Below are 12,376 nucleotides of genomic sequence, written 5' to 3'. Positions count from 1 at the left end.
AAAAAAAAAAAAGCCCTGGTGGGGCAAAGGGTTAAAGCACAGCACTGTGAAGCTGTCCAGCTGTCCTCAGGCACAGGGAGCTGACCGCACGGCACAGCAGACCTCTTTGGTCTCCCACGCTGCTCCCCTCGTAGCGTATTCCTCTCACCCTTCCCACCCCGCACCTCTGGCCTATACTTCCAGTTCTTGTATGAAATAAATAGATCTTTAAAAAATAAAATAAAACAGAAGCCCACATTCCATTAACAATGTGCCCCTCACCCGACACCTGTGCATACTCACCGTTCCTCCATGAGTTCCCGGATGGAGGCGACCGTGGGGCCAGATCCTAGGTGAGTGTAATATGGACCTTCATCTTTCTCCACTATTTGTTCTGTGGAAACACAGAGTAAACATTATTTGGAGGCATCACTTCAACAAAAGGCAAACCCCCAACAGGAAAATTAATTAGCACATTACAAAACAAAATCTAAATGACTTATTTAGACATGTGAAACTATGCTCAGCACCCTGAGAGATAAGAACATAAAAATTAAACTAAAAGTACAGTGAAATACCGTTACAACCAGACCAAAAACATACAAAAATCTGAAACATGATAAAATCAAGAGCTGTCAAGAAAGTGGCGTAACTATTTTGGAATTCAGTTTCCCGTTATACAGATCCCAGACGCAGGGCAGAAAATCACTTGGCTCCTAAGTATACACCCAAAGCATTAGAAACAAAGGTTCAGCTACTTGCAGGCTAACAGTCATAGCAGCATTAGACCCAAACAGGTGAAAACAACATAAACGAGTATTAATAAAATGTGGCATAGCCACACAATAGATTATTGAACCATAAAAAGGAATGAAGTGCTGATACACGTGTAAGCAGTACGATTGCAAACATCATGCTACGTGAAATAAGCCAGACACAGAAGGACAAATACTACATGATTCCACTTACATGAAATAATCTAGAATAGGTGGATTCATAGCATTAAAAAGGAGATCAGCAATGACTAGGGGCTGAGGCAGGAGCCAATACTTAATATGCTATGTCTGGAGTAATGGGGACATGGAAACCAAGCAGTGATGGTCGAAAACTGTGCAGGCACGTGATGTTACCAAACAGACTCAAAGTGGTCAGTAAACACAACTTTTTTTTTTTTATTTGCATCTCCCTTATTACAAGTGATGCTGAATATTTTTTCATATGCTTGTTGGCCGTCTGCATTTCCTCTTTGGAGAAGAGTCTTTTAGCCCTTCTGCCCATTTTCTTTAATATAATAGTTTATTTTTACATCATTTTGTGCCTTTTTCCATCTTAGCTGTAATTCCCGTGGACTTCCCATCACCAAATCACCTGTGTGTCCAGTGCACTTCGCCTCCCGCCCCATTTTTATCCCATTCCCCACTCCACCACTGTAAAATGTCTCTGCTATATGGTAGTTCATTATTATTATTATTCCCCCCACCCCCGGTCTTTATACTCCTGCTATGAGTGAAACCATCCAGTATTTTTCTTTTTCTTTCTGGCTTATTTCACTAAGCAGTTCCATCCATGTTGCTGCAAAAGGCATGTGTTTATCTTTTTTGATTGCTGAGTAATATTCCATTGTGTATATGTACCACATCTTTTTAATCCAGTCATCAGCTACTTTTGGGCATTTGGGTTGATTCCATGTCTTTCCTATTGTAAGTAAAGCAGCAATAAACGTGGGGGGCAGGTAACACAACAACCTTTATGCTATATCTGTTTCAGCACAATTTGGGGTACACAGGGAGGATGCACCCCAAGAACACCCTAAGTGAAGTCACACACGGAAGGTGACATGCGGTGCGATGTGGCTGCGTTCACACACAGCATTCAAAACCCACAAACCCACAGAAACAACAAGTAGACTGGAGGCTGCCAGAGGCTGGGAGGAGGGAAGAATGGAAAATAACTGCTTAATGGGTTTGTTTTGGAGTGATGAAAGTGCTTTGGAACTAGACAGAGGTGGTGGTTGCACAATACTGTGAATGTACTAACTACAACTGAACTGTTCATTTAATACAGCCATGTTTTTGTATGTCAAGTTCAGCACCATTAAAAAAAATAAAAGGAACACTTTTGATTCACATAACATGCATGGATTTCAAATGAATTTTTCTAAGTGAAAGAAGTAAGACCCCAAAGATTATATAATAGTAATTTTGGAAAACAGTGTCTTGTCTGGATACCATAAAGCTAAAAACAAAAATCTTTAAACAAATACTGTACTCCAGTTGTCAAGTTTGCTTCATGTCTAAGGAAACATGCATTTAGGACAACTAAATGCAAGGTGTATCCTATTACAAACAAAGGACACAAGTGGAAAATTTGAGAAAACCCAGAGTCTGTTACAACTACTGCACCAACATTAGCTTCTAAGCTTTAAATGTGTCATAATTACATAAGACAGCTGCACTAGGGAAAGTTGAATAAAGGCTATACAGAAAGTGTCTGTACCAACTCTGCAACTCTACAGACAAAGTTACTTCAAAATATGAAGATTTTTTAAAAAAATACAAACAAACCCAGAAACTGGGCAGTGGGCCCTCTGCTAACCCTGTCCTAGAAGAAACTCAGTCGTATATCTACAAGGATTTTACAGCAGCAGTATTATTTACAACAGTCAAAACTGGAAACAACCCATAAGCCAGCAACAGTGGAATGGATGGATAATTCAGCAAAGTCATATAATGAGGCCCAGCAGCAGTGACAACTGACGAATAGCATGGTTGAATACATCATGGTGAGTGAAAAGCAGCATAGTACAGAACAAATAGAGCAAGATTCCATCTTAGGGTCTTCCTGGTGGTGTTCAGGTTAAGTCTCAGTGCTGTCTGCTAGATGAAGTGAGTTCAATCACGGGCTATAGAGCTGACCCACATGGCCTGGCAGCCCTCTCCTGTCTTGCCTGCTGCTCCCCTCAGCAGTGTATTTCAGTCAATCCACCTGTTCTATTCTCCACTTTGTCACTGGTGAATCTGTTCACCTCCTGCCCCATACCACCACCTATACCCCAGTTCTTGCATGCATGCATGCATAAATAAAAATAAATCTTAAAAAAAGTTTTTAAAAAATTCTATCTTAATAGTATTCAAAAACAGGCTCAAACAAACTATCTTTTGGAGGTACTTAGTAAAAGCAAGGTTGAAATATGAAAATGCAGATATTTAATGGATTTTTTTTAACCTACAAAAATGTTGACTTCCTGTGGTTCAATGTTAATATAAAGAAAAGCAAAGAAACCATTGTGACAAGAGAATGGTTACCTCTGGGAGATGGGAGAGGAAGGTGGCTGGGAAGGGCCCCAGGGAACTAGCAGGGTGCTGGAATGACTGACCCCTCTTGATGCGGGTGCTGGTTATACCGGTGCCCAGTATAGATCCCACCACACTACATGAGTGTCCTGTGCAGTTTCTACATACATGACTTTCAAAATATAAAAAAGTAAATGCTATATCCTTTTATGTAGACTGTATTCTGCTTTATAGGGGTAAAACACAGGGTAATAGCTGACTGTCGCCTTTAAAAAGTGTACAATCTTGGGCCCTCCCTGGTGGCGCAGAGGGTTAAGGCACAGCACCAAGGAGCTAAAGCCACTTCCACACGAGTTCCATCCCAGGCCCCGGAGGTGACCACATGGCGCGGGAGACCTCTCCTGACCCGCCCGCTGCTCCCCTCAGCAGTGTACTTCGTCGATCTGCTCCCCTGTTCTGCTCCTCGCTCTGTCTCTGGTGAAGCCTCTCACTGCCCCTGCACCCCTAGCCTGTACCCCGGTTCTGTGTGCACAAATAAATCTTAAAAAAAAAAAAAAAAGTGTATGATCTAGCTGAGTAGGTAAGAACCCTCACCCAAGAAGATAACCTTGTGGCGTTTCACATCAATGCAGAAAAGATTAGATTTTTCAATGAATGTTGTTGGGATGACTGGGGAAAAAATGTGATGTACATGTACTATCTTATTTCTAAATACATTCATTGCAAGAAGTTGAAAAAGATATCAGTACCAGAAATTAAGCTACAGAACTTTTGAAAGAATTGAAGATATAATAATTAAAAATCAGCATGGAGAGGAAGTCCTCGCAAGTGCAATCTCTTTCTCTCACACACACATACCTGTGATTTAACTGAAAATTAAAAATTTAACTGAAAAAAATTTTGTATTAGAAACTACCAAAAAAAAAAAAATCAAAAACAAAACAAACCATCAAACCAAAAGATACCAAAGTCAAGCTTAAGGAAACACATTGGGGAGAAATACCTGGAACTCACATCAAGTAAAAAAGGCCAATTTCCTTAGTACATCAAGGGCTTCCAGAGTTAAATAAGGACTATAATGACGGGGTGGGAGGGGGGGGTGGGGGGGTGGATCTCCTTGTTAGCACAAGGGGTTAAGTCTCAGCTCTGTGAAGCTTTAAGTAGCAACTGAGCTGACCCAAGTGGTGTTCAGACCTCTCCAGACCTGCCCACTGCTCCCCTCAGCAGTTATTTTAGTCAGTCGGCTTGTTCTGCTCCCCACTCTGTCTCTGGTGAATCCTCTCACTGCCCCTGCACAGCCCCAGTTCTGTATGTATAAAGAACTTTTTTTTTTTTTTGATGCTTCTTTGAAAGGTAAGCGCATGTGGCTCAAGAACACTTAAAGCTACAACAGATACCACCCCAGAAATGTCCCCACTTGCCACCTTGCCTGACTTAGTCATAATTACGTCAGGGTCTAGCCCTCATTCTAGCCAATGCCACCAGTTACACGCCGCAAATGGAGTCTCATCACCCCACTTCCTATGGCTGATCTGCGCTAGACAGAGCCAGAAGCCAAATTGCAGCACAGAGTCCACAGAGTGGCGCCCTGGCACACCTCTGGCCAGAGCACCCTGCCACAGTGGCCTGGCTCCCGCCTCAACAGCAAGAGACCCCTGCGTCGTCCTTTACCTCCCGCTTTGGAAAAACTCACCCTCCTTTAAGGCCTCACTGAAATGCCACCTTATCTGCAAAACCCTACTGGACTTCTCAAGCCCATTTTCTCTCTCAACTCCCAGACGTTACAACATTAATGAGCAGGAAACGAATCCGAGTACATTTTGACCGTTAACATGGCACAGAAGAATGAGCCCAGATCGTGCAGAGAGATCTGACTAACAGCGACAAGGCCGGCTCCCAGCCTTCCCTGTCCTCAGCTTCACGTGTGAAATAGAGAGGGCTCAGGCACACCGCATGCTGGATGAGCCTCTGCCGCCCAGGCCAAACCAGCTGCGTGACTGTGGCCCAATGACACACCCTGGTGAGCCCAAAGCAGTTCAAGTGATGCTTCTAACACTGTTTCATTGTTGAGGAGAACATCAGATGAAGACACTAGGGAAGTCTCCCACCTATCAATGGTGAAATGTTTCACGAACTAATTTTTTCAACTAACAGATTAAGAATGACTTGTTCCAAATACACACTATTTTGAGCCATAAAACAGAGAGAAGCACAGAAGGAAGCATGTAAAGGTGGGAGGAGGAGGAGCTGGGGGGGCCCTAGGAAGAGAGAATATAAGAATGTGGGTGTTGCAGGCCGTGGGTGGAGAGCTCTTTATAGAGGCTTGGAGATGACATGGAATACAGAAAATAGAACACAAGAATATGCCAGGACTTCTGGGCTCTCTTCCAGTTTCTACTGTCTGGAGAAAAGTTAAAAGTAATGGACTGACTGCAGGGTCCACACTGGAACGAGAACATAATGCAGCTTTGGGTAACTACCTTCTGCCCCTCGTCTGAAAAACTCCAAACTTGTACAGACAAGGGCAGAGAAAGGAGACTTTCAGGAAGATGCAATCCAAATCGTGGCTACTATATCCCAGGAGTTAATGAGAAAAAAGACATTAAGAACCCACAGCAAGTCAACCTGGAAGCTGCAAGGCGGAGTTGCTCCATGAGACCACAGATGTAGTTCAAAATAAAAGTCACTTTCCCTGCTCCAGTTTACAAGGCAGACCGAGGGGCCTTCCAGACTCCTTCTCACGCGTCCTTTCTCCTGATTATATGTCTGTACAGGGAGCGGTTGTATGGGAAGACACCGGCCATTGCAAGCAAGTGTGCCTAGTTATAAAACTAGCACACATTTAGATTTTGATAGGACTGGCGTTTGACCCCATTCACTGTCTTACTGAAAAGTCATTTTTGAAATTAGCGGTCATTTATCTAAAACATGCCTATCTGTGCTCCTGCCTTTCTTCCTCCTGGCTAACTCCTGGCTCATTTTTACCAGCAAGAGCTGTGATCTCTTGTGTTCCACATGACTCTTACTCCCTTTCCTCTTTTTACATGCCTGGGGATTTTCCCATTAGATGTACAGATCCTAAGTATACAACAGGCAGTGAAATCTGTTTATCACATAGGAGCAGCAGTAACATCCTGGTGGAGGTTCTAAACCACCCCCACGTTCCACCTTCCTCCCCTTTAACTGTGCACATCAGGTGTCTGTGCTTTGTAGTATCTTTTCAACTTTACTAAGGAAAAACCAACAAATAAAAATTGTATATATTGGTATGCCATCTGCCATTTTGATATACATATACATGACCGCAATCAAGTTATTAACCTATCACTTCACATGATCAAGATTGTGCGTGGTGATAACACTAACGGTCAACTTTTTTAGTGAAAACAAATTTAAAATGAATATACATTCACCAATTTAATTATCCTAATTTATGTATATTCCAGTATACCATTGTAAAATATGCCTGGTCTTTTGTCATCTTATGTTTTCCATGTTGGTGTTGTCATTCTTTTTAAAGCTTTGTTACGGAGTTTCTATTATCTGTCATTACTCTCCTCACTCCAGTTTGGAAAATCGACTATATTTTTAGTAATGTTAGTTACTGGAGAGAAAGAAGTCAGCACCCCGCCCTTCACTTGATTATGCAGCTAGTCTCATCCACACAGGTCCCTGCTCAACTGCTGGCCTCTGTACCACAACTTGGCTAATCTGTTTCATGTTTGATTCCTCTCCAGAAAGCATGAGTTCTTGAATACTGGGAAATGTTTTCATGAAGCCTTTATAACCGAATGGCAGCTTTACTGTGTATAGAATTCTTAGGTCAAACTTTTTTTTTTTTTTAAAGATTTATTTATTTGTACATACAAAAGTGGGGTACACAGGCCAGAGGCTCAGGGGCGGTGAGAGGCTTCACCAGAGACAGAGTGGGGAACAGAACAGGCAGATGGACAAAGTACACTGCTGAGGGGAGCAGCGGGCGGGTCAGGAGAGGTCTGCCACGCCATGTGGTCTCCTCCGCCATGTGGTCTCCTCCGGGGCAGGCGGGAATCGAACTCATGCGGAGGCGGCTTTTAGATTCTCAGTGCAGTGCTTTAACCCGCTGCGCCACCAGGGAGGCCCCAGGTCAAACTTTTTATGTCAGTGCTCTGACAACTGCAGTCCCAGACAGCACACCCAGACTAAGGAACAAACACCTTTCAGTAAAGAAAAAAAAATGGGCAAATGGCTTGAGTGAGGACCCCACAAAAAAGGCCATAGGAAAAGGCGCTCAATCTCATTAGTCATTAAGGAGATGCAAATTAAGGCCGGAAAGAGTTTATACACCTAGGACAATGGCAGAGGGACTGCTGGTACCATTTGCTGGTGAGGAATGCGGAGCACGGCAGGGGCAGGCCGGTTGGAACTTTAAACTGACCAGCACTACAGCAAACGGACAGTACCTGCTAAACTGAACACACAGGGAAGGTGTCAGGGCTGGGCCAAAGCCACCCCTGCGTGCTTACAGGTAAGGAGACCAACGGACATTGTATCAGCATGGCATCAGCATGGCTCATAATAACGGACATTGTATCAGCATGGCTCATAATAACCCTACATCGAAAACAACCCAAAGACCATCAACAACTGAATGGATAAAAAGGGGGATTTAGTACAAAATGCATTCTTGGGGGAGGGGGAGAAAGAGGAGCTTGCGGATAAAACATTTTGGTAATAGTTACAAAATGTTCCTTTTCTGGCTTGCTAGAAACGCTAGAGTTCTGTTCTAAAAGAAGTAATGTAAACTAGTTAGCTTTGAAACGTGGCAAGGGATTGAGTTAGGGGGTCAGGTTTAAGTGGGGGGGGGCACAAAGGGTTCCCTCAGGAGCAGTGTCTTGAATTTATGGTTCCAAAGCATATGCCTTTTGTGAAAGGAAGACTTCTACCCTATATGGGTATTTCAATTAAAAGAATGGTTTTAAAAGTATTTTCCCAAAAAGTAAAACAAAAATTTAAAAAACCAAATGTGCGTGACCAACTTAAGTTTCTGGTTAACTTCTTTTTTTTAAATTTTATCCTTGAAATGCACTAGGATCATTATTTGTTGGTTGATTTTCATTCATTTCAGAAGAATTTTCTGCTGTATCTCTGACACTTGCTTTTGTTTCCATGAAGGTTCCATAAGTGAGTCCAGGAGCACACCCCCACCCCCGGCCCCCCTTCCGCATCCCTAATCTCTACTCTTTCCTCATTTTGGAGCCATCTTTCAAGCACGTCTCTCTCCTTCGACACGTGCTTTTCTTTACTCGGATTCTGCCTCTCCCATCTCCTCTTGCAGCTGTAAATGCTCCGCAGTGGGAGATTTCTCCTGGCATTTATCCTATCGCTCACACGACTTCCTTGTAACTTTCTCCTAATACTTTCTCTCTCCTGCTTTCACAGTGAACATTTCATTCAACTGCCCTGAAATATAAAATCAGTACTTCAAACTCCCCTTGCATTTTTATGTAAATTTTTTGCATATTCTATTGTCCCTCCATTTTTCACGCATTTGAATGGGCTGCTGCAGGTTGGATTTTTGTTTGTTTGCTTGTTAATCTTTCAAGAGAGAATGTTTACCTCCACGGCTTCTCCCATATGGACTTTTGGGACAGAGCAGTTCACTCTTGTAGGACCTGTCTGTCCTAAGTGCTGCAGAACACTCAGCAGCGTCCCTGGCTCTACCCACTAGATGCCAGTAGCACCACGCTACTTGTGACACTTGCAACTGCACTCAGACAATGCCAAAGGTCCCCCAGGAGAGAGGTATACAGCCCCCGGTCAAGGTAGGGTCCTCTTCTGGTCTCCATTTCCCCCTTAGAAGCAAGCTAGAAAAGTGAACACTGTGTGGAGGCTTCAATTACTAGTTTCAAAGTTCAGCAGCCTGGGGTAGCAGAGTTAATGGGGGGCAGGGGGCTGTTTGTGGACAGCTGCAAGTGAGAACTTTCATTTCTGTGCATGGTCTGTCCCGGCCGATGCCTCTACATCTGGGTATATGTTTGTGTGTTGAGGGCTGAGCTGTGCGCTGTCCTGTGGCCAGGATTTTGGTTTATCTCCTCATATGGGAGTGAACTGGTCACTCTGATTAGACATCAAGTTAAAATAAAGCCCCACAGGTCTGCACATGTTTTGTTTGCTGGCTCTACAAATATTTTTCTCTGCACAATAGCCTTTGTTTGGTGCTGTTTGGGCTCAGCTACAAAGCTGGCTCCTAGGATATAGCTTCTCATTTCTCCAGGCAACCATCCTCACCCCAGACCTTACCCCCATCAGAAACTGGAGCAGAAAGGCAAACGGGGGCCTGTGTGCATTCCCCATTAGCCAGAGAGCATGCCTTCGAGATGGGTGGTCTCTATCCAATCTAGCCACATTGTGGGGTCCCTCAGCTCCACTATTGTTTTCCCCAACACTGGTAGTTGTATACAGAATGTCACCCTTTATTTTAATTCAAATTGACCTTAAACTGGCACACAGCCCTTAGAATTCATGGTTTAAGATTGGAGCTATTTGGCGATTTTCAAACCTCAGTTGATGAAGCTTTCTCTTCTGTTTTTGTTTCTTTTGGTTCCTTTCACCAGGTTTCAGGAAAGGGGTATCTGGCTAACTGCTGTCACCATTTCCCTTTTTGTCTTCAGCATTACATTTCTTCCTTCTCCATAGAGATACAATGACATAATGAGGAAACACCTCATCTCTCCTTAGAGAAAGTCTATTCTACATCTTGCTTTGAGAAATGAAGCATTTCTCCCCTAAAATTTATAGTAGAAAGCTCTGGGGTAGACCTCAGGAGAGCAAAATCCAATTTTTAAGAAAATGCTGGTTATATGGCTCTAGGTGCCTTTCCTCACCCTATGCACTTAATTTTATACTCATTAAAAGGGAAAAATTATGCTCTGCTCCACTTCTGCAGTAGGCTGGGAAGAGAAGGAAATGTATCCTCCTGCTTTCAGCAAGAGATACTAAACACAAGAAACTACTCATTGCAGCCTAACCCTAAAAGGGATTCTTACTTTCTGAATGAAGGAAAAACTTCCATCTCACCCCATCCTTTCAGAGACCAGGGGGAGCCTCCTGGGCAGGGATAGGCCTGGCTAAGGCATTTCTTCTTTTTATGACACTGGCCAAAAGAAGGTACAATTAATGCACATGTCAAGGTCACAGGGAGGTTTCACTGTACCCATCTTCTTGTTCCAAACAGTCCCACATAACACCTCCATTCCTAGATGTAAGTTTAAGTGGACTTAAAGCTGTCCAGATTAAGCCCGTGACTCGTTAGCTTTCACTTCCCTAACGGGCAATAGCAGGGTGCTAGGAAGTGGGGATTCATGCAAAGGGCAGGTTAATGTCCCAGCCCTAGACTGGATCAGGTATGCCAGGAACTTTTTTTTTGAATAAAATCAGGTCAGCTGCCGGTTAGTACAGCATGCTGGATAGAACTTTCTAACACCATACACAGCCACTAATGACCAATATGAAAAGTAAGGAGAGCATGCCTAACCCAGTCTGCTTCTGAAGAGTTTAAATACGAAGAATGAACAAAGTTGACTAACTAAAAAATATGTACTTATGCTCAGTACCAGTCCAGATGCTTTAGAAATACAACATTCAGTCTCTGAAGGAACCAGGGGTTTAATACTAGTGTACATCTAGTAGCAGATAAGGTAAGAGAAAGAAGAGTCCATGCTTAAATCTTCATTACCGAAGCTACTGTCTGTCGGTCCTGGGGACGCTCCCAATGTCCCAGACTGCCTGTTGGTTCTTGAACCCTCTTCTCCTCCTCAACTTCCTTTTACCCCCCTCCCCCACCCCGGCCAACCTCCTGTTGGAGAGTCTCTGTCCTAAGTGTTAGCATCCTCCATTCCCCAGCCCCGTCTGCACCCACACATGCAGTAGTGCGGGGGCCATAACCACAATCGCACTATCCTCAGCTTGCCCAGAACCCAGGTGCGCAGACCCAAGTGGGTGTACACCTGCCAAGTGGGTGTACACCTGCGGGCGTCTCCAAAGTTCAACCTTGCTTTTCTCCCAGGAATTCTGAACCTTGGTGAATGGCCCTACCATCTACTCAGTCACCAGCCTGGAACCTCAGGAGTTACCTGGGACTGCTCTTTCTCCCTAACTCCTACGTCCACCTGGTCACTGAACCAGTTGGTTCTTTTTCTCATCTTATCCTTATTCCCCTCACCCCTCCTCCTTCCTCCTACTCAATGTCATTCTCTTAGTTGAAGCACCCATCATTTCTTGCCTGAACTCTGTCGGAGCTTGCAAACTCGTTTCTCCGCCTCTGGTATCATCCTCGCTTCCCCTGAAACTCTCCTCTCCAGCCACACCCAATCTCTCTTCTAACACACCAGTCACACCAGAACTACTTGTATTTCCCCATGTTTTCTCATCTCCACATCTTCATGAGGCTTTTTCATCTCTATAATCTTTATGTCCCTTTGCCTGAAGCACTCTGCCTCCTCTCTAATCATCTATTAAACTCCTACTTATTCTTTAAAACTCAGATCAGACACCATCTCCTCTAAGGAAGTTCTTTGTGATACCCAAAGTCAGATTCCCCTCCTTTACCCTCCTTTACACTGGTATCCAAATATTGTTATTAGCTCTAAAGTATTTAAAAGATTTGAAGTCTTTTAAACAGAGCATGGCAGCTGGGGTGGGGGTTCAGATTCTCATAAAAGCCACATAATCAGTCTGTGCATGGCTGTAAACAGAGTAACTTGGTGTCCCCAGGCAGAACAGCAGCCCATACCAAGAAGAGCAATGCCCCTTCATCACCCAGACTGTTGCCAGCGCAGGGCAATGGTGTCTTTCTCGTATAGGCCTTTGGCTACAGAGTTAGGGCAGGTAAAAATAAAGCACTTCTAAGAAGGCACCCCTAAAATCTGTTTCCAAATCTCCTGCTCTTTTGCTATAGTTTAATGTCGCCAGCTGCCTGTGATGTTCCGCAGAGACATCAGGACAAGACTTAAAAAAAAGACAGGCCCTCCCTGGTGGCGCAGCGGGTTAAAGCACAGCACAAAGAAGCTTAAGCCACTTCCACATGAGTTCGATTCCCGCCTGCCCCAGAGGTGACCACATGG

At 43.9% G+C, this 12,376-nt stretch overlaps 1 protein-coding gene across 1 annotated transcript in view; it reads right to left on the bottom strand.

Annotated features, from left to right (window-relative positions):
* The window catches only part of TET3 (tet methylcytosine dioxygenase 3), a 75,728-nt gene that overhangs the window by 21,180 nt on the left and 42,172 nt on the right, over positions 1–12,376 (bottom strand). Inside the window, exon 4 of the mRNA XM_012731562.1 lies at positions 283–373. Within this exon, the coding sequence (XP_012587016.1) occupies positions 283–373 (91 nt within the window). The remainder of the gene's footprint in view (positions 1–282; positions 374–12,376) is intronic.

Source organism: Condylura cristata, unplaced genomic scaffold (genome assembly GCF_000260355.1).
Source record: "Condylura cristata isolate star-nosed mole 26May11 unplaced genomic scaffold, ConCri1.0 scaffold00031, whole genome shotgun sequence".
NCBI lineage: Eukaryota > Metazoa > Chordata > Mammalia > Eulipotyphla > Talpidae > Condylura > Condylura cristata.
Note: the sequence above shows the minus strand (reverse complement) of the source record. Positions and strands in the feature narration are given on the sequence as shown.